A 20,032-nucleotide genomic window follows, 5' to 3' on the forward strand; every position below is an offset into this window, starting at 1 on the left:
AGCGCGGCCGCAGGGAACGCGCGCGGGTGGGGCGGGCTGTAGCCATTTTAGGAGGAATCCCGGATTGCTACCCGGGCGCGGCTTCAATTTCAATAACTTTATTGGTGGCCTTTTCCTCGGAACACCCATCGCATCGGCGGCCGGGTAGGCGGGAGCGCGTCGCGGGCGGGGGTCGGGGTGCGGGCGTGAGCGTGGGGATGCCTGGGGGTTCCCGACAGCGGGATTCCTGGGCTGCGCGCAGCGAGGGAGCGAGGCGGCTGGAGACGGGTGCGCACGGCGTTCCCGGAGGCCCGGGAGGGTAGCGACCCCGAGCCGGCTTCCCTGCGGCGGGGATTCCCTGAACCGGAACCCCGGGCGAAGGGGCGGGGCCGGAGGTGCCCCTGACGCGCCGCCGGGGTGTTCCCCGCCCCGGGTTGTTCCCCACGACAGGTGGCCCCCGACGCGAGCCGCAGCCATGGGCAACACCGCCAGCGACCGGGTGGCCGGGGAGCGCCACGGCGCCAAGGCTGCGCGCGCGGAGGGCGCCGGCGGCCCGGGCCCGGGCAAGGAGCACAAGATCATGGTGGGCAGCACCGACGACCCCAGCGTCTTCAGCCTGCCCGACGCCAAGGTGAGCGAGCCCACGCCCCCCGCGGGCGGCGATCCTGCGGCGGCCTGGGCGCCGCTGGTCCAGGTGACGGCGTTTGTGAATTCAGGGGATTTTCCGGGGGTGGAGATGTTGGATGGCGATTCCTCTTGCAGTGCTGCCTCCAAACAGAAGTGAGATTTTTCTCGTTTTCCGGCCGCTCTGTTGGCCACTTTTTTAGGATGACAAGGAGGACGCTCGCCCCCTTATCTTTGATTCTCTAACAGGAAGGTGTCCTCTTCCAAAGTATTGGTGATTATATAGGTTGTAAGCGCCGGTGGAAAACTCCAGTGTCTCACATTTGCCCCGAGGTGGGGAAACGAATGTCATGTTTACCCTTCCAGGAGCTCAGCACTTCGGGTCCTTTTCCCTTTGGCTTGGCGGTGAGTGGCAACCGCCTGCTTACTTGAGTACTTTCTCCTGGCAGTGGGGCTCCATCAAGGACATCGCTGCTCGGTTTCTGCCCCATACTCTGGCCGTCTGCAGTGACTGAGGTTGTGCTTCTCTCCTGCCCAGCTGCTCCTCAAGCGGCAGAGCAAATAATTCCAGGCTTTCCCCGTTTCCCCGTAGCAGTACTTCATAATGCTACCATGGCTGAGAAGGACCACCCACAGCTGCTCCGGAGAACTTGCTCTCCGTTCCTAGGTCTTTCAGGAAAGCAGTAACCTGTGTTCACTCTACAGCAAGGACCGATGGAGCTGACAGCAGTATGATTACCATCCAAATGCTTCTAATCACTTTTAGAGCTGTCAGCATTAAATGCATTATGAAGTTAAAAAAAATGGAGAGATTGAGGAGATTGGAGTGTGTTTGAAGTTTCTTATTTCTTCAACAGAGAATGATCTGCCTAGTTGGTGGCGCATAGAATTTGGTTATTTTCTTGGATCCCAACTGAGAACGTCATCAGAGAAAGGAGGACTGAGGGTGATTAAAGGGACCATTTCTTGGGGTTTCTTTTCTGTTCCTTTCTTCTCCCACTTCTGGACTCCTTCCTCATCATTTGGGCTGTCCATCCAGCCATCAGAATTTACTCATTCCAGGTTTCTCAATGTGATCTACCTCCCTGTATTTTTCCCATTTTCCTACATTGATGACTCAGGAATTAAGAATAGCGTTTTTGTCAAACTGTGAGTGTGGTAATCGGTGTTCCTGGATTGAAGCCAGGTGGCTCTATCTGAAATGGAGCCTATTTCGGATCATTCTTTCCCTTCCCTCGGTCTTGCCATTTGTGAAATAAGAAAATTGGTTCAGGTCATTCCTAAGATCTCTACCAAATCTAAAATTTTACAGTTCTCAAGTTACTGTCTTCTTCCCTCAATGTTTTACTTGAACATTTCATACTGTAATTCTAATTGTCTCTTTCCCTGATGACTTTGCTGACAATTTAACTTGGAGTAAACAGTCTTTCTGCTAGTCAGCTGTACTCATATCTACCACAGAAATGTCATGTCATACATGGAAGGGCTTTCTTCCAAAGCTAGGCATATTAATAGTTTGTAGCTTTCAAATTCTAAATCGAAAATCCTAAATCATAAAAGTAACTGATAGAAACAGTGGCAGTGGGGCCTACATTGGTTTGAATGCCAACCTTCTTCAGTTCTCAATTCTGTTTGCACATGAAAATCAGCTGATATTTGTTTAAACACTTTATGGAAAATTTGAAACATTTTCCATGTTTCGAAGTTTAGGAAGAACAATGTAATGAACTCCTAAATACCTGTCACCCAGTTTAAACAATGATCACATCATGAATGAATTTATATAACCTATATCCATTCACTCTCCCCACCAATTATTTTGAAGCAAATTCCAGACATGTCATATGTTATTTTATCTATTTTAGGACAGATCTCTAAAAATGAGGGGTGTTTTTTTTCTTTGTTTAACATTATTATATGGGAAACTTAAAAGAGATTCCCAGGCCCTATCTTTGAATCAGAATCTGAGAATTATTCTTAGACATACGTAGACATTTTGTAATTCTAATGCAGCTTGTCAGACAAGAGTGCATTGCTTTAAGAATATGGAGACCAGGTTTTCTCTTAAGCCATTTATATAATGTGCAAGTGCCTTCATTTCTCTTTCTCTGTTTACTTCAGATTATACAGCTACTGGTGACTCAGTGCAGTTTTGAGGACGATCGAGAGGCAGTGTGGAAGGTAGACTGCCGCAGCCATTTTGAAAATAAAGCCCAAATGAATAAGCTAGCCCTTTAAAAAAAAAAAGACAACATTACTTTATTTGATAATCTCCTTTTAAAATATGTTTTATTGATTCTAAAGAGAAAGGAAGGGAGAGGGAGAGACAGAGAAACACCAATGTGAGAGAGAAACATTGGTTGGCTGCCTCCTGCACACCCCCCAACTAGGGATCGAGCCTGCAACCTGGGCATGTGCCCTGACCAGGAATCCAACAGGCAGCCTTTCAGTGCATGGGATGGTGCCCAACCGACTGAGTCACCTGGCCAGGGCTATTTGGTAATCTTTTCACTTGATACTGTACAGTCTATTTTCTCTACTTACCGACGTCATTTAAGCCTATGTAAAGTGGGGCTCAGCAAACTTTTTTCTGTAAAGAGCCAGGTAGTAAATATTTTAGACTTTGCAGACCATATAGGCTCTCACAACTACCCGTTTCTGCCACTATAGCATGAAAACAGCTGAGAGATACTAAGTAAGTAAATGAATACTAAGTAAATGAATGAGTGTGCTATTTTCCAATAAAACTTTATTTATAAAACATCTGGCTTACTGGCCATAGTTTGCCAACTCTCCTTCAAAAGGATGGTGTGTGGAGAGACTATTCTAAGACATGTCCTCTACCTACATCCAGCTAGATCCCCGCCAGAACAGAGATTGCTTCCTGTAAATCCGCTCAGAGATTGTTTGATTGACCCCTCCCATAGGTCCCAGGTGTACTGGTTCCAGAACAAGTCCTTGCCCTGCCCTGGGCAGGCACTAAGGCTATTTCACCTTATCTAGGGCGGCTCCTGCCCCAGTACTCCTATCCATTTTGCTCTGTTCTATATATTTCTTCAGTGCCTGCTGCAGGGCTTGGAGTTTATCCACATTATCTTGCTGAAGCCCAAGATGAACCTCATGTAAGTTCCCTTAATAAACTCTGATGTAATGATGGCAGCACTGTCAACCTCTTTCTTCAGTCTCTCAGTCCCAGGAAATTTCCCAACGTGGTAATGAAAAGAAACTAAGTAAGGAGTCCATATTTTTCAGAGCCCGACAGACCTCATTTGATACTGGAACTGCTTTTGTTGAAGGAAGCTGTGTTTTTGACCTGATGTTTCTTGAGGCTCCGGAATTTTCATTCCTACTCCTGAAATAATTAGTATGGTGGGTAAATAAGAGTTCATAACCAATTCTCAAAACTTAAGAAAACAATGATCTGGTTTTTATGTTTTTAATGCCCTTTGTAACCTATTAGCTAAAATGGAGTTTATGAATTATTTATGAAATTCAGTATCTCTATCTTCCATTGCAACTGATAATTGAGAGCTGTTCATACTTGCACGTGAAAAATACATGGCGAATGTAATTATTTTTTAAAGAACCACTAGAGGCCCGGTGCACGAAATTCATGCACAGGTAGGGTACCTAGGCCTGGCCGGCGATCAGGGCCGATATGTGGGGTGACTGGGGATGGGGGACCTGCAGGCACTCGCCTTGGCTGGCCTGGCACTGCCCACTCGCTGGCCCCGCTCCCCACTGCCAGTGGTTGCCTCCCTCTGTGGGGCGATTGGGGGGGCCCCCACTGGCACCTGCCTTGGCCAGCCTGGTATCGCCCGCTCGCCGGCCCCACCCTCTGCCACCGGTTGCCTCCCTCTGTGGGGAAACAGGCGTGGTGATTAGGGGGCTCCCGCTGGCACCCTCCTTGGCTTGCCTGGGGCCTGCGGGCTGGGGGCAGCTCCTGCATTGAGTGTCTGCCCCTGGTGGTCAGTGCACGACATAGCGACCAGTCATTCCTCTGGTCGTTCCGCTGTTTGGTCGATTTGCATATTAGGCTTTTATTATATGGGAGTAGAGGCCCAGTGCATGAATCCATGCAGGGGTGGGGTTTCTTGCCCTGGCCAGCTATTGGGGTGGCTGGCCTGGGGGAGGGACCTCGAGAGGTAGGCCTGCTGGCCCAGGGGAAGGACCACGGGAGGTTGGCTGTGGGAGTGCATTGACCACCACGGGGCAGCTCCTGCATTGAGCATCTGACCCCTAGTGGTCAGTGCCGTCATAGCGACCGGTCGACCAGTCGTTAGGTCACTTAGGCTTTTATATATATAGATACTTCATTTTCACATTTTTTCTCTTACGCACTCAGAAGCATATCATAGTTGCCTGCCTGTGAGTTAATGTGGTAACAGGAAACAGACTTGGAAGTTAGGATGTGATTTGGGCAGCCCTTGAGCATAAGCCATTTATTTGACCATATTGGTCCTAGATGAGTTATTAGCCTATAGCCGTGCTCAGCAAACCGCGGCTCGTGAGCCACATGCGGCTCTTTGGCCCCTTGAGTGTGACTCTGCCACAAAATACCGACTTCTGCGCATGGGCCACGAAGTTTCAATCGCACTGTACGTGTGCATCCACACGTGGTATTTTGTGGATGAGCCACACTCAAGGGGCCAAAGAGCCACATGTGGTTCGCGAGCCGCGGTTTGCCGAGACGCAGTTTGCCAACCACTGGTCTATAGTATGTTCAAAACCACACTTGCTCATTTCAGGGCTTATTGATTGATCCTTAGCAGAAACCTAGCACCGCTCTCTGCTCTAGGGACGAGAGTGACCTTTTAAGAATTCCTGGGTCACAATTTAGGGATGACCTAATCCTTCTTACAGCTCCCTGGGGACAAAGAGTTTGTATCGTGGCAGCAGGATCTGGAGGACTCCGTAAAGCCCACACAGCAGGCCCGACCCACTGTTATCCGCTGGTCTGAAGGAGGCAAGGAGGTCTTCATCTCTGGGTCCTTCAACAATTGGAGCGCCAAGATTCCACTGATTAAGAGGTGAAGACAAGTCTCTTGATTGAGTCTACAGAGTCCAGGAGTAGAGACCTGGCGGGACTACTCTCTACCTGCCAGGGACTCTTGAACATTTTCTGTGACCAGTGACTATATCTGCGACTTTTTTTATTTTAATTTCATAGTGAGTCAGAGGTGTTTTACTACTCAGAGGTATTTATAGTTTTGTGGGCACATTCTTTAGGACTGTATTAATTCAAATCCTTTCTACGCTTGTAGGAAGTGTTTTATATAACTAGCTGAGTCTAGTTGCTCTGACTTCTGCACTAAAACGAAACACACTGTGAAGTTCTAATGTTATTTGTTGCCTCCAGGGCAATAATGAATTATTTAACTGGTTATCAGAATGGCCTACCTATCAGTATGTAATTTTCCAAAAGATCCTCACCAAAATATGGAAAGGGTACCTTGAGCCACTTCCGTATCCTGAACCTACCTGCTATCTTTTTTTTTTTTTTAATATATTTTATTGATTTTTTACAGAGAGGAAGGGAGAGAGATAGTTAGAAACATCGATGAGAGAGAAACATCGATCAGCTGCCTCCTGCACATCTCCTACTGGGGATATGCCCGCAACCCAGGTACATACCCTTGACCGGAATCGAACCTGGGACCTTTCAGTCCGCAGGCCGACGCTCTATCCACTGAGCCAAACCGGTTTCGGCCCTGCTATCTTATTTACACTTGTGAGGGGTCTGTTCTGCTGAAGCAAAATACTTGTACTAAGGTGAACCATTTGGGGAGATGAACATTTTTTTATTATTCTTTTCCAGACATTAGTTAAGAACTAAAGTTATTGGGAGGGGTTGGCAAATACATGCTGAACATGATATAGGAAAGGAAACTGGGTTTATAAATTACCTCAGAGGCTATAATCACCTAGCAGTGTAGAGGATAATTGGTATGATATTTTGATGGCCTCATGGTTTTTACATTTACTTTCTGTCTTCTGATAAGAACTTGGCCTGTTTAACTTTCTGTTTTCTTCTGTAGCCATAATGACTTTGTGGCCATCCTGGACCTCCCTGAGGGAGAGCATCAGTACAAGTTCTTTGTGGATGGACAGTGGGTTCATGATCCATCGGAGGTAAGGCCTTGACCTCCAAGGGTAAGCACTGACTCAGTCTCCTCCTAGCTGTTATTCCCCTGGGTGTCAAACTTCACTGCTGTCAGGTTGCTGGGCAGCAACTCTCCTGCACTGGAGGATTTATCTCCTGACAAAAGGTGGAGGTGGCGAGTATGATCATTTTCAAAAAAGAGGAGAGTTGAATGGAAGAGATGGATTTGAAACAGGGACTCATAAATTTTTCCCATTCACTGTTTCAGCCTGTGGTTACCAGTCAGCTTGGCACAATTAACAATTTGATCCATGTCAAAAAGTCTGATTTTGAGGTGTTTGATGCTTTAAAACTAGATTCAATGGAAAGCTCGGAGACATCTTGTCGAGGTAATTTTGTAGTATTTGTTCTTTCTTGATGTTTTTCTTATAATGCATGTTCCTTCCCAAGAGTGGTTTTTATTTTTTGTAAAGAATTTTTGTTGCGTTTATTTGTGTGTTTTATTTTCATTTTCTCTTCAGGAATCTTCTAAATTATATACAGGGTGAGGCAAAGGTAGGTTTATAGTTGTGGGTATGCGAAATACAGAGTTTATGCTTGTATTATTATTTATCGTTTTTATTATTTTCCATACAGTGTAAACCTACTTTTTGCCCCATCCTATGTAATTCTGTAAGCATTTTGGTCCCATGCTCTGAGATTAAAAAAAAAAATCTCAGTTTAGAGTAGTTGATTTCAAACTTAATCAGGATCTGCAGTAAAACTTTGGATTTACATTATAACCCAACACACACACACACACACACACACACACACACACACACACACACCTCTACTAGTATAATACAAGTCTTGCAGAACAGTGTTTGCCTTTTCTACATATGATGCACTCTGTTTTCTATTTTATCCTTTCCTTTTTGGCAAATAATGGGCTATGACCTATAGTTGAAAAATCCATTTCTAACAATATTTCAAGTTTTTCATTGACCTTTGGCCCGGGGCTAGATGTTGTCTGGTTTGCCTCCAGTGTTATAGGACCCTACAGGAATGGCAGTCTTTGGGGAAAGAGGGGTTTCAAAACCCCACAATTCTTGTGTGTGTATGTTAACTGAAGTTTTGTGTTTCTTTCTTTCTTCTTCTTCTTTTTTTTTTTTTTAAATGCCTTGGAAGAGTAAAAGGCCTGTATCCTTTTGTTCTCCCAATATTTTTTCCAAGGAAGGCCCTCATCTCTAGGTGCATTTGCTGCAGCACCAGATGGGTGACTTGCTAACCACACTCAGTTACCATTTTGTTACTTTACAATAAAGGCTATGGCTGCCTACAGAACTGTGTGCAGTTTCCAGTGAGCGCACTTTTCCCTGTGGGCGCAAAGCCTGCCTCTGCTACTGACTAGCTTTGCCATCTTGGACAAGTCCTTCAACCTTTTTGGTTCTCTGTTCCTTATGAATAAAATTGGAGGCTTAGATTCTCAATGATTCTCAATTGAGGAGACACAGTACCTGAAATGGGGCATATTAGAATCTCAGGGCACAAAGTGTGGCTGTGAATAAAAAGGGTTTAAAAATACTGAATTAAACTAAAAAAAAAAAAAAAAAAAAAAAAAAAATACTGAATTAAATCATGAGGCCACTTGTAACTAAATTTTTGTATTTCATTATTCTGACAAAGCAGCCAGTAAATACTAGACATATAGTCATAATTATATAGAGAGAGGACTAGCATACTTTTGATATTTCTTTCTTCCCTCTTTTACCCAATTTCCTGATCCACTGAGGTAAAGTTTAAAATACATTTTATTAGGAATCTGCACTCAGTGAACATCTTGCTAAGTACGTACCTTTGGGCAAATGACTTAACCAGTTTGTTTTTTTAATTTTGAATGAAAGGGAAATAAAAACTTTCTAAGTACTTCCATGGGGTGTTTTGTGGATCACATGACAAAATTACAGTATTCTGAAAAATTTCAAGTTCTACATAGTTTTAAGATGTTTCTTGATATAACAATATTATTGCTACTCTTTTGCCTCTCATATATTCAACTGAAATATGAGTTCTTATACTGGTTATTTTTTCACTAGAAACTATAAACATATTAAAATTTGTTAAGCAAACAGTTATAGTTCTCTTTATTTTTATATATTTTCTTCTATTCTGGTTTATACTTTTTTTGTTGTTGTTAATCCTCATCCGAGAATATTTTTCCATTGATTTTTAGAGAGAGTGGAAGGGAGAGGGAGAGTCAGAGAGAGAAACATTGATGTGAGAGAGACACATTGAGTGGCCGCCTACCACACACACCCTGACCGGCACCGAAGCCCACAACCGAAGTATGCGCCCTTGGCCAAAATCCACCTGGGACCCTTCAGTCCCCAGGCGGATGCTCTATCCACTGTGCCAAACCGGCCAGGACCATTATTCATTTTTTTTCACATTCATAAAACTTACCCTTAAAGTGTAAGGGTAATTTTTGTATATTCAGTAATTTTTGTATATTCACAGAGTTGTGTAACCATCACCACTGTCTAATTGTAGGGTATTTTATCACCCCAGAAAGAAATCCCATAACTATCAGCAGTCCCTAGCAACCACAAATCCACTTTGTATCTATGGATTTGCCTGTTTGGGACATTTCATGTAAATGGGATTATGCAATAGGTGGTCTTTTGTGTTTGTCTTCTTTCACTTAATATGGTCATCCATGTTGTAATATGTATCAGTATTTTATTCCTTTTATAGCCGAATAAAATTCTACTGTATGAATTTTATTCTACTGTATAACATATATATAGTTATATATAGATATCATATATAGATATATATCATTATAGTTTCTTTTTCCTAGGGCTGAGTTGTGACTTTGCCAGGTACTGATATCAAAATTCATAGTTGTCTCTGCTTCAAGTAATTCAGGCCCAGAGCTATGGATTACTAGAACCAGTTTCGGGAACTTATATCATTTGTTTTGTTTACCCATTCATTAGCTGATGGACATTTGGATTTGTTACTGCTTTTAGTCCATTATAAATAATGCTGTTTTGAACATTTGTGTTCAAGTTTTTGTGTAGACATATGTTTTCATTTCTCTTGGGTATATACCCAGGAATATAATTTCTGGGTCATATGGTAACTTTATGTTTAACCTTTGAAGAAACTACCAAACTGTTCAAAGCAGCTGCACCACTTTACATGCCCTCCAGCAATGGGAACAGTACAAAGGTTCCAATTTCTCCACATACTTGCCAACAATTATTGTTCTTGTCAGTCTTTTTTATCATAGTCATCTAAATGCGTGTTAAGTGGTATTTTATTGTGGTTTTTATTTGCATTTCCCTAATGACTACTATATTATTAGTAATTTTGTCCTCATTGTTGCAATCATGGTAATATAAGTAATCTTAGAGTGTATAACCTTGTCTGTTTTTTTGGGTGGGAAAAAAAGAAGAAATCTAATCTTCTTATACTGTTTTACAGTTACAAGGCATTGTCACATTTGTTTTCTTATTTGAGTCCTTTAAAAACATTGTGAAATAGGGTAGAGATTCTTTTTATTTTATGAATGAGGAAACTGACAAATGGAGTACTTCTTCCCAAAACCTGCCTCTTTTCCCCTCATCGCCTCCTGTGTCCTCCATATCATGTTGCCAGGTTGAGGAACTTCCTAATTTATGTTCAGGATAACTCAGACTTTTTCTTGTCTGCCTTACAGTGGTAGACCCAACATGTCACAAGTTTATGATTCGTGACTTCTATGTATTTATTATTAGATGCCATGATGATATTTTTTTCATGCATTTTTACTAGTTCTCTTAACTTTCCCTTATATTTGGATAAATGTCTTCCAGACCTTTCCAGCTCACCCCCAGGCCCTTATAGTCAAGAAATGTATGTGTTTCGATCTGAGGAGAGATTCAAATCCCCGCCCATCTTGCCTCCTCACCTTCTCCAAGTTATTCTTAACAAGGACACTAATATTTCTGTGAGTATCCTGAGAGTATTGCTGGGGCATCTTGAGGTCACTGGGACCATTTGAGGTAAAGTTTACTGATCCTAGAGGTTGGGATTATTACAAAGATGTGTAAAGAGAAAACATCACATATATGGGAAAAAAAAGAAATCTAATCTTTTCATATTGTTATCATACATATAATTATATATAGATATCATATATAGATACATATATCATTAGTTTCTTTTTTCTAGGGCTGAGTTGTGACTTTTCCAGGTACTGATATCAGAATTCATAGTTGTCTTCTGCTTCAAGGAATTCAGAGCTATGGATTACTAGAACCAGTTTCGGGAACTTATGTCATTTGTTTGGGGCACATTTATCATTTGAGGATATAGAAAAGAAGTGTAAAGTGTTCTTTTTTGTGTGTGGTTTTCATATAATTTACATCTCTAGTCAATTCACATGATTCCCATTAAGATTACTGTTGCCTCTTAAGCCTGTATCTTCTATGTGTGTTGTGGGCAACGTTTTTGTCTTAGCTCTATTAAGGAAGATGAATTGATGCTGAGGCTTAGCATTTCTGTCCTGGACTCAGAATTTTCCTGATTTCCTGTAATGAGACTGTATTATTGACGTATACAAGGATGAGTGCAGTATGTAAAAGGAACAATATATAATAGTTTAGTTTCTCAACAATCCCAAAGGGCTTGGAGGAAGAATAAACTGCCTGCTTAAGACTGTGCATTTAACCCCACTTAGGGATTTTTTTTTTCTCTTAGTGTGATCCAGCCTTGCTGCCTGAACCAAATCATGTTATGCTGAACCATCTCTATGCGTTGTCCATAAAGGTAAGTGGTGGGGCTGGCTCTTCACAGAGCTCCCCAAGATGGATTTCACTTTTATATCCCACACATAAGGGTAACACATGTTTTCCAGTGATTACTTGCTCTGCTACTTCACTGAAGCTGAGGCTGGCAGTAACGGTCAAATTATAAGAAACTTATTTTTTCCCCAAAAAAATAAGTTTTTATTGATTTTTTAGAGAGAGAGGAAGGGAGAGGGACAGAGAGATAGAAATATCAGTGAGAGAGAAACGTCATCCATTGGCTGCCTCCTGCATGCCCCATACTGGGGATTGAGCCTGCAACCCAGACATGTGTCCTGATCAGGAATGGAACGGGTGACCGCTTGGTTCCTGGGTCAACACTCAACCACTGAGCAACACTGGCCAGGCATATAAAGAAATAACTTATTTACTTATTTTTTTAGGCCACCAAAAATTTTTGTTGCCTCCCCCTCCCCCCCCCAAAAAAATTGGGGGAGAGAGAGAAAGAACTTTTTTAAATAGTGGGTGGGGTTTTTTGTGTGTCTTGTTTTTTTGTGTTTTTTTTTAAATCTTAGTTTCAAAAAACTCTGCACAGCAAGAGAAACCGCCAAAACTAAAAGGCAATCAATGGAGTAGATGATTTTTGCAAACAACAGCTCCAATAAGGGGTTAATATACAAAATACTTAAAGAACTCATGCAACTCAACACCAAACAAACAAATAATCCAATTAACAATGGGCAGAGGACCTGGACAGACACTTGAAAGAAAACATTCAAATGGCCAACAGATATATGAAAAGATGTTCAACTTCACTAGCTATTAGGGAAATGCAAATCAAAACTACAATGAGATACCACCTCATACCTGTTAGAATGGCTATTATCAACAAGACAAATATTGGAGAGGTTGTGGGGGAAAAAGGAACCCTCATTCACTGCTGGTGGGAATGTAAACTGGTATAGCCACTATAGAAAACAGTACGGTGGCTCCTCAAAAAATTAAGAATAGAGTTACCATATGACCCAGCAATCCTTCTTCTGAGTCTCTACCTGCAAACTTTGAAAACATTCATTTGCAAAGATCTATATATACACATATGTTCATTGCAGCATTATACATAGAGGCCAAGACATGGAAACAACCAAAGTGTTCTTTGATGGATTATTGGATAAAGGATGTGAGATACACACACACACACACAATGGAATACTACTGAGCCATAAGAAAAGGTGAAATATTGCCATTTGTGATAACATGGATGGACCTTGAGAATATTTTGCTAAGCAAAATAAATCAGTCAGAAAAAGCTAAGAACCATATAATTCTTACGTGTGGAATATAAAACTGAAACTCATAGATACAGACATACGTGTTCTTAGCTTACCCTGTGGGTAGCTATAACCACTGTATTACCTACTTAACTAAGTTTGAGTACATAGCACTAAAATTCCACTTGCACAAAAATCAAGTTTAGCTTCAATTCAAAGAATACCTAAATGTGATATCAAAGCCCTCACTTTTTAAAGGTGGACACAGCTGCTTTCAGGTGCCTCATTCATAGATACCCAAGTGGTTGCATCTCCTATATTGGGAGAAATGTGACCAGATTTGCAATGTCCCCTCCAATTCTTACAGTCCTTCTTAATTTCTCTGCTGTTTTAGAGTCTAGGTTGGAGATAGTCATTCAGTCTAGTCATGTCTTTGTGGTTTGGCTATTGGAATAAAGTTTTGCTCTACAGTTACCAGATGGTCATCACCTGGGGAGTTTGTAAAAATACAGATTCCCAGGCTACATCCCAGGGATTTTGAATAAGTGCATCTAGGATGGGCCCTAATCATCTTTTTAAGCTGCTTATATTTCTTAGATGTGCATCAGATAAGGGAAATCATTGATACAGCTTCTTTAACAGGTTAATGACTTCTTTCACAGGTACTTTAAAAATATAACAGATTTTATTTTTTATAATAACCTTGTGTGGTAAGTATTATTTTTAACCCCTGTTTTATAGATAAAGAAACTAAGGCTCAGAGAAGGTCATGTTGCCAGTAAGTACCAGAGAAAGGACTGAAGTCCAACCCTATCTTCATTCCATATTCTTTCCTAGATATTACTGTGCCAGGTCTTTCCCAGTAGGTCTTTCTCTCACTGCCCCTCATTTCTACCAAACCCTTCTTGGAGTTGAACTTTTTACCTGCCTTGCTTATGTCATATTTAGGCTGGGATCAGCATTCTCTGGTCACAAAATGTTAATCTGGGAAGCATTGATTGTGGACAAACAGTATAGGGGGAAATAGGAAGATGCACTGGTTTCTCAATTGGATCTGCTTGGGTTCTTTGGGATCTGACTGAACTTTTGCCTCCTGTTACTGCTCCTTAACTATATCAATGGATGTCCACAGGCCTGTGCTCTTCTCTTGTGGTACACAGCCTGGGAAATTGTACCTTTTACTTTTCACACTGGTCTTGAGTATTGTGATTCACCTTGGCCTTGACCCAGATTGTTTAGGCTGTTTGGAATTAATCAGTTGGATTGGGTGTCTTTCCTAGGAGGATTTTGGGGTCTACTTTATTCAAAGATAGAAGGGGATTCCTGAGTCCCCTCTTGATCAAAGAAGACTTTTTAAATGGAAATTAGACCTGCTGCAGGGCTTGAAAATGGTTTTCTAAAAAGATCACTGCCCTTTCTTCTCATTGCATTTAAGATTCCTTCCATAAATGGATTGCCAGGGTGTTTCTTTCTTTTTTTCTTTGCTAGATTTAAACCCAATATTCACATTTAAAATGGGGAAGGAGTGAAATAGGAGACTAATCTTTCTTCAACACCAGCACCTATTATGCGTCAGGTACTATGCCAGATATTCTGATGTAAACCTCAGAGCCACCTTAATGGGAGGTATTATCCTTTTAATGATGAGAAAAAAGACTTACAGACATGAAGTAGATTATTCAAGGTCACAGAGTAACAGTAGGATTCAGGATCAGACTTCAGTTGATTTGACTCTAAAACCAAACTCCTTTTATAATATCAAACTATGTCTCTTAAAAGCGAGCAACTGTGTACCACTTGAACTGATGAAATAGCTGCGTATGTTTCTTTTCCTTGCAGGACAGTGTGATGGTCCTTAGTGCAACCCATCGCTACAAGAAGAAGTATGTCACGACTCTGCTGTACAAGCCCATCTGAAGGGACCCCTTTCGGCCTCCCAGGCTCCAGAAGCAGTTTCCTTGCCTTTCTGGACTAGACTCGTCTGACCTGAGACTGGAAGGCTGATTTGCTTTGAGGCTGATATGTGTGTTTCAGAGCCTCTGAGTAGGATGCTCTGCTTTTGCATTTGATTGAAGATGCGGGGTTTATGAATTCATGGCGTTCATTTTAAGAAAAAAATTCATATATGTATACGTATGAGAGGAAGGTTAGTGGACGCCTCCTAGCTAGATGTATTCTCTCTGCCTCTAGGGATGCACCAAGAGCTGATTGGGGATGCTGCAGGAAGAGCCTTCATTATAGGAAGCTTTTTTTACTAAAATGAAGAGCAAACTCAGTATCCTTGATGGGTGGAGAGTCTATCACTGCTACCTTGGCTCTCCAAGGGATGGACTTGTGCCCTACTCGGGGCTCTACTTACAGCTGCCTCCTTTCAGGGGCAGCTTTTCTTGCATGGGTTTTCTGTATTCCCAGAGTATATGGCACAACACAGTTGCTAGTTGGTTGGTTTGTTTTGTGGTGGTCTTTTTTTTATCCTCACCTGAGGATACACTCTGGGTTTTTTATATAATACCAGATGCCCCACAAAAATCCTTTTTTCCTCTCATTTACGTTCTTGCTTTGATAACCTCTTTCAGATCCTATACATGACCCTCCCCTAACACAAAAACTCACTGGGTAAATGACTCCTTTCAAAGTCTGTATGATATCTGACCCTCCTCAGAGACTAGGGCTGCCAGAAAGTCCTTTTTAGCCCAGCACAGGCCAAGGCTACTTTGTTATCACTTGCTCTAACTTCTACTAAGGAAAATGGCTCAGCATTATAAGAAAGGCAGGAAGCCCTGGCCAGTGTTCTCACGAAGGGTCATGGGTTTTATTTCCGGTCAAGGGCACATACCTGGGTTGCACGTTCAATCCCTGGCCCTGGTTGAGGTGCATGTGGAAGGCAACTCATCGATGTGTCTCTCTCACATCGATTTTTCTCTCCCCTTCCCTTCCACTCTATAAAAATCAATGGAAAAAAAGTATCATTGGGTGAGGATTAACAAGAAAAATAAAGGCAGGAATGCAGAAGGTCTACGTTCTTGTTTTAGTTTGATGCCACAGCTTGGGCCGTATTGGCACATCCCTATGGGTTTTCCTACCTGGCCTGGCCCTGCTCCATGTTCTCTTTCTCCGAGCAGACAGCCTTGAAGGTGGGAGTGAGCCAGGGAAAACTTTCATGTCTTTCATCCTTGAAAGATTTTTATGTGCCTACATTTTTCTTTAATTAAAAATGCCTTTTCATTGGTCTTATGAGACTTCATAGGAGAATTCTTGATAAAGGGTTCCCAAGATTTTCTTCCCTAGTCTAGTTCTTAATCTTACAGTAAGTAATGTAGCTAACCCTGTGCACATCATTACACTAAATACTGCTCTAGGTACAGATTTATTCAGGCTCATTTGATGCACCTAAAAGGTAACCTCAACTTAAGATGTGTTAGGCCAAAAAGCAAGAAAGCACCCTTGGTGTTCTCAACCATCATTTTGTACTGCCTCTTTTCAAAAAAACATATTTGATAATGAGGTGGGGTCAGTGATTTCCATTTGTGGAATGAAAAGTAGCATTCAATCTATTCTTGGGGTTCAAAGATAAAGCATATTTTCCAGGTATCTGTGGCTCTTCCATTACAGGTAAATGCACGTCAAACATTCAACACCGAAGGAGTCCAAACTTGATGCTTGAGAGACTCCTTGACTGCTCAGGTGAGCCCAGCCACACTGAGGGCATCCACAGGTCAGTTTAGTTACCTCCTGCTTTCCCATACAAAGCTGAAGGCAGTTATCTTTGGGTATGTAGACCTCTTAGATCCCCATATGAGGCAGTAGGGTCTGGTGGTGGTGTTTTGCTGGGAATGCAAATTGCTAAGTACTTTGGTGGTTAATTGCTGAGAATAAATACTGCTTTAGCCACTTAAGGCCACTTTCTGCAGCAAAAAGCTTTTGTGGAGAACTTTTATACTCCCAACCACTTTTTGAATAGTGTGCCATTTAAAAAAAATCCAGGCCAAATCCTATTTTAACCAACTCTTAGGATCTATGTCATCTTCAGTTAATCTAGAATTTTGTTTTTATCTAACACCCATTAAATAAGTGGGCCAATTAGGGGGATTCAGAATCTTGGTGGTTAATAAAGGATTTTGTTGCACTCACATTTCTGGTCAACAGTATTGAAATGTAATTGCCTATGTGTTCATGTATGAAGATTTTTGTTCCACACAGGTATGTCAGTCGAGGGGGCAGGAAAAGAGATCCCTTCAATTTCTTTCCGGCCAAAGGCTTTGATGAATTGGGTCTGGCTTCAGTGACAGTAGGTTTTGGTGCTGGTGACCTTCACATCTTTCTAATCAGGAAAGATGCCGAGGGCGTCAGTTTCCCAAATTCTGAGGTAATCTCTCAGCCAGATGTGACAGGGGAGCCTAATAGCTGGTATGGAAGGTGTGGGTGAGAGGAACTGGATGATGGCTCCTTGAGTATTGTTCCTTTTTATACCGCTAATACGTCCCGTGGCCCTGGGAAGCCGTGTCACGCTCTGTCCCCAAGAAACTGTTTTAGAAGGTAGATAGGGAGGGAGGAAGGTAGCCCCAAGTATAGCCACTCATTCTTTTGTATTGGTTAAAGGAATAGTTTACTTTCTGCAGAATAGAGTTTAGCAGATTTGATAAATGAATAAAAGCAAGAAAAAATATTTTTAGCTCTTTTGGGAGGGACTATAGCAGTTTCACAAGAGTCAAAAGAATAAGGAAGTAGCTCTCAGGAGGATTAATCCTTAAAGAACTACATCGTGGTTTTGGGATTATGGGGGGGAAAGAACGACTGAGTTGAGGAGTAATACTAGAAAAATAAAGACTTGAATAACTGAGAACTATCCTTTTTTAAAAAAATTAAATCAGACACAACATATTGGTGTCTTTGGATTTCACTGTATAGAATTTACTATAAAAAACATCATTCCTTCACCTCTTGTTCCTGTTCTCTATCCTTTTTTTCTATATTCTGATGCAACTTCATTTGTCAGGCAGACTTTATCAGGGTCTCAAGTCAAACATTACCTAAAATAAATGTTAGGCATCTTGCTGGTATGGAGAAGGTTCAAGTCATGCTTAGCGTTGAATGGGATTCAACCACTATCAGCAACACCCGTGAAGGGCACACTTGGCCTTAATAGTTTGGCTTTTTTTAAACAATGCTTACATGGTAAAGAAATCCTATAAAAGAAGAATCTAAGAGAAGTTCCTGAGAGAATCCCACAAACCCTGGCCTACTTACTCCCCTCCAGTTATTTCTAGTCTCTTGATGACCTACTGAATCTGAGATAAAACCTTTGAAAAGTATTGGTACTCCATGTTTGCTGCTAAAATGAAGTTAAACTTTGAAAGAAGTGTTACCTCCAGACTGGGCTTATATTATTGTGGGCTATAAATGAAGGTGACATACTAATGGTAGAATTTCCTGCTTTTAACTGGGGAAACAGGGCTTTTAAAATTTTGACCTCAACTAAAAATGATATGCAATAGTCTCTGTGTGTGTGTGTGTTTGAAATACATTCTGTTCTCAAAGGTTTCTAAATCCTCATGTTCTAGTGATTTGGGGCATGGGCTTACTCGCAGATACAGTTTGTTCCTACATTATTCTGACTCATCCTTAAAGCCAAGTTCTTGCTGTCTTCTGCCAGGGACTGCTGATTCCAGTTACCAATGGGATGGTGGACCTGGGAGGGGACGGGGTTAAGGTCTGTCTTTTAAAAGTCTGGACCTAGGCATTTGTCTCTTCTTAAGCGCCATTCTCAATTGGAGCTTGAAGGGCTGTGATTTCTGCAATGAACCCAAACTTTTGGAGTAAAAGAATTTATTTTTAAATTTAAATTATAAGCAGAAAGAAAGAAGAAAAGAAAAAAAATTAAATCTGCTACTTATGAACTCCAATTCTTAGTAATGGAATCTCTCTAGGATTCATATTTGGGCTTTGTCTTGATTTGCTTTTCTCAATTGAGCTTTGAAGTGAGTAAGTTTTGTTAAAAATTGAAATTTTTATTGGTTTTAACATTAATTGGAAATGGATTGTGTGTAGTACAGTACTTTTGCAGTAAGATTGGTGTGAAAATATACTAAACACTGGATTTTGTAGTCAGGTTAAATGGTCAAGGGATACCTACCATTTCAATATCAATATCAATATGTATTGATCATCTTACTTTTCTGTTTTCGTCTACAGAGCACTAACCTTAACCAGGTTCAGGTTTTAGAACAGCCAAGCTCACTGATGTTATTAATTCTAATTCCACACTGAGCCCCCTATGTAAGACTTGTTTGAATAATGGTAAATTGGAGGATGTTGGTTATTGTTATACTGAAGCATTTTGGATTAGTGAAGTTCTGTCATAAAGGGGAAATAATACTATAATTTGAAAAGAATTAAATATGTGAGTCCCTTAAATGGTGCTTTTTGTAACCTTTAGTGCTGAGGTGCAGAGCTGCTTTTCAATATTTCATAGAGGAGTAACACACAAGAATGGGTTTGAAAACTTTTCTCCAAATGGATTTTGTCACTGAACTCTGATGTGTCTGAAAGTTGTGATGTTGCACATACAGAAATTGTTTTTCTCCATAAAACTGTTGAATAAAAGTATTATGCAGCAATATTGAATTCTTCATTGATTACTGATTATATTATCAAGATCTGTCTGCTGCCTTGGACGATGTGGTTCAGTTGCTTGGGCATCACCCGAACCAGTACTGAAAGATTGCTGGTTCTATTCCCAGTCAGGGCACATGCCTGAGTTGTGGGCTCGATCCCTGATAGGGGTGTGCAGAAAATAGTTGATTGCTGTTTTTCATATCAGTGTTTCTCCCTCTCCCTCTCTCTAAAATTCAATTTTTAAAAATCTTAAGCCTGGCCCATGTGGCTCAGTAGTTGAGTGTCTACCCATGAACTAGGAGGTCAGGTTTTGATGCCTGGTCAGGGCACACGCTGGGGGTTGTGGGCTCGATCCCCAGTAGTGGATGCACAAGAGGCAGCCAATTAATGATTTTCTCTCATCATTGATGTTCCTATCTCCATCTCCCTTCCTCTCTGAAATCAATAAAAAGTGTATTTTAAAAAAGAGATCTATCTGCCTTGGTAGTCTCAGGACCTAAAGAATGTAAATTGCCACACAGGCACATTTAAATGAGAGAATTTACAGGGTAGAACACAAGTGATGTCATCTTTACATCTGCCACTTTTTCTTTTCTTTTTGTTCCGGGGTATGCTGACATTAGCTAGAGAAGTGCAAACCCTATGATTTAATTTTCAGCACTTTC

General features: G+C 41.5%; 1 protein-coding gene across 5 annotated transcripts; it reads left to right on the plus strand.

Moving 5' to 3' along the window:
- The first annotated feature begins 14 nt into the window (after window positions 1–14).
- On the plus strand, window positions 15–19,381 carry PRKAB2 (protein kinase AMP-activated non-catalytic subunit beta 2). Of its 5 annotated transcripts, XM_036344054.1 has the most exons (9): window positions 475–610; window positions 3,664–3,725; window positions 3,856–3,972; window positions 5,467–5,633; window positions 6,642–6,735; window positions 6,975–7,095; window positions 10,549–10,682; window positions 11,435–11,503; window positions 14,592–19,381. In XM_036344054.1, exons 3-9 carry the CDS (start codon window positions 3,970–3,972, stop codon window positions 14,667–14,669), a joined length of 666 nt encoding a protein of 221 aa, XP_036199947.1. In that variant the 5' UTR covers window positions 475–610; window positions 3,664–3,725; window positions 3,856–3,969; the 3' UTR covers window positions 14,670–19,381. The 5 variants fall into 5 exon arrangements, with proteins under 5 accessions (XP_036199944.1, XP_036199943.1, XP_036199945.1 ...); XM_036344051.1 differs by lacking the exons at window positions 3,664–3,725; window positions 3,856–3,972 and adding an exon at window positions 15–144 and having other exon boundaries at window positions 430–610; XM_036344052.1 differs by lacking the exons at window positions 3,664–3,725; window positions 3,856–3,972 and adding an exon at window positions 13,494–13,530 and having other exon boundaries at window positions 182–610.
- The last annotated feature ends 651 nt before the right edge of the window (window positions 19,382–20,032 follow it).

This window comes from Myotis myotis, unplaced genomic scaffold (assembly GCF_014108235.1).
Source record: "Myotis myotis isolate mMyoMyo1 unplaced genomic scaffold, mMyoMyo1.p scaffold_m19_p_18, whole genome shotgun sequence".
NCBI classification, from domain to species: Eukaryota; Metazoa; Chordata; class Mammalia; order Chiroptera; family Vespertilionidae; genus Myotis; species Myotis myotis.

Bases quoted from the DNA above. Each gene is read 5' to 3' on its own strand.
- PRKAB2 (XM_036344051.1), top strand. From the start codon at position 455: ATGGGCAACACCGCCAGCGACCGGGTGGCCGGGGAGCGCCACGGCGCC. The intron at 6,736-6,974 runs GTAAGGCCTTGA...TCACTGTTTCAG, and splicing joins GGGTTCATGATCCATCGGAG to CCTGTGGTTACCAGTCAGCT. The intron at 7,096-10,548 runs GTAATTTTGTAG...AATGTCTTCCAG, and splicing joins CTCGGAGACATCTTGTCGAG to ACCTTTCCAGCTCACCCCCA.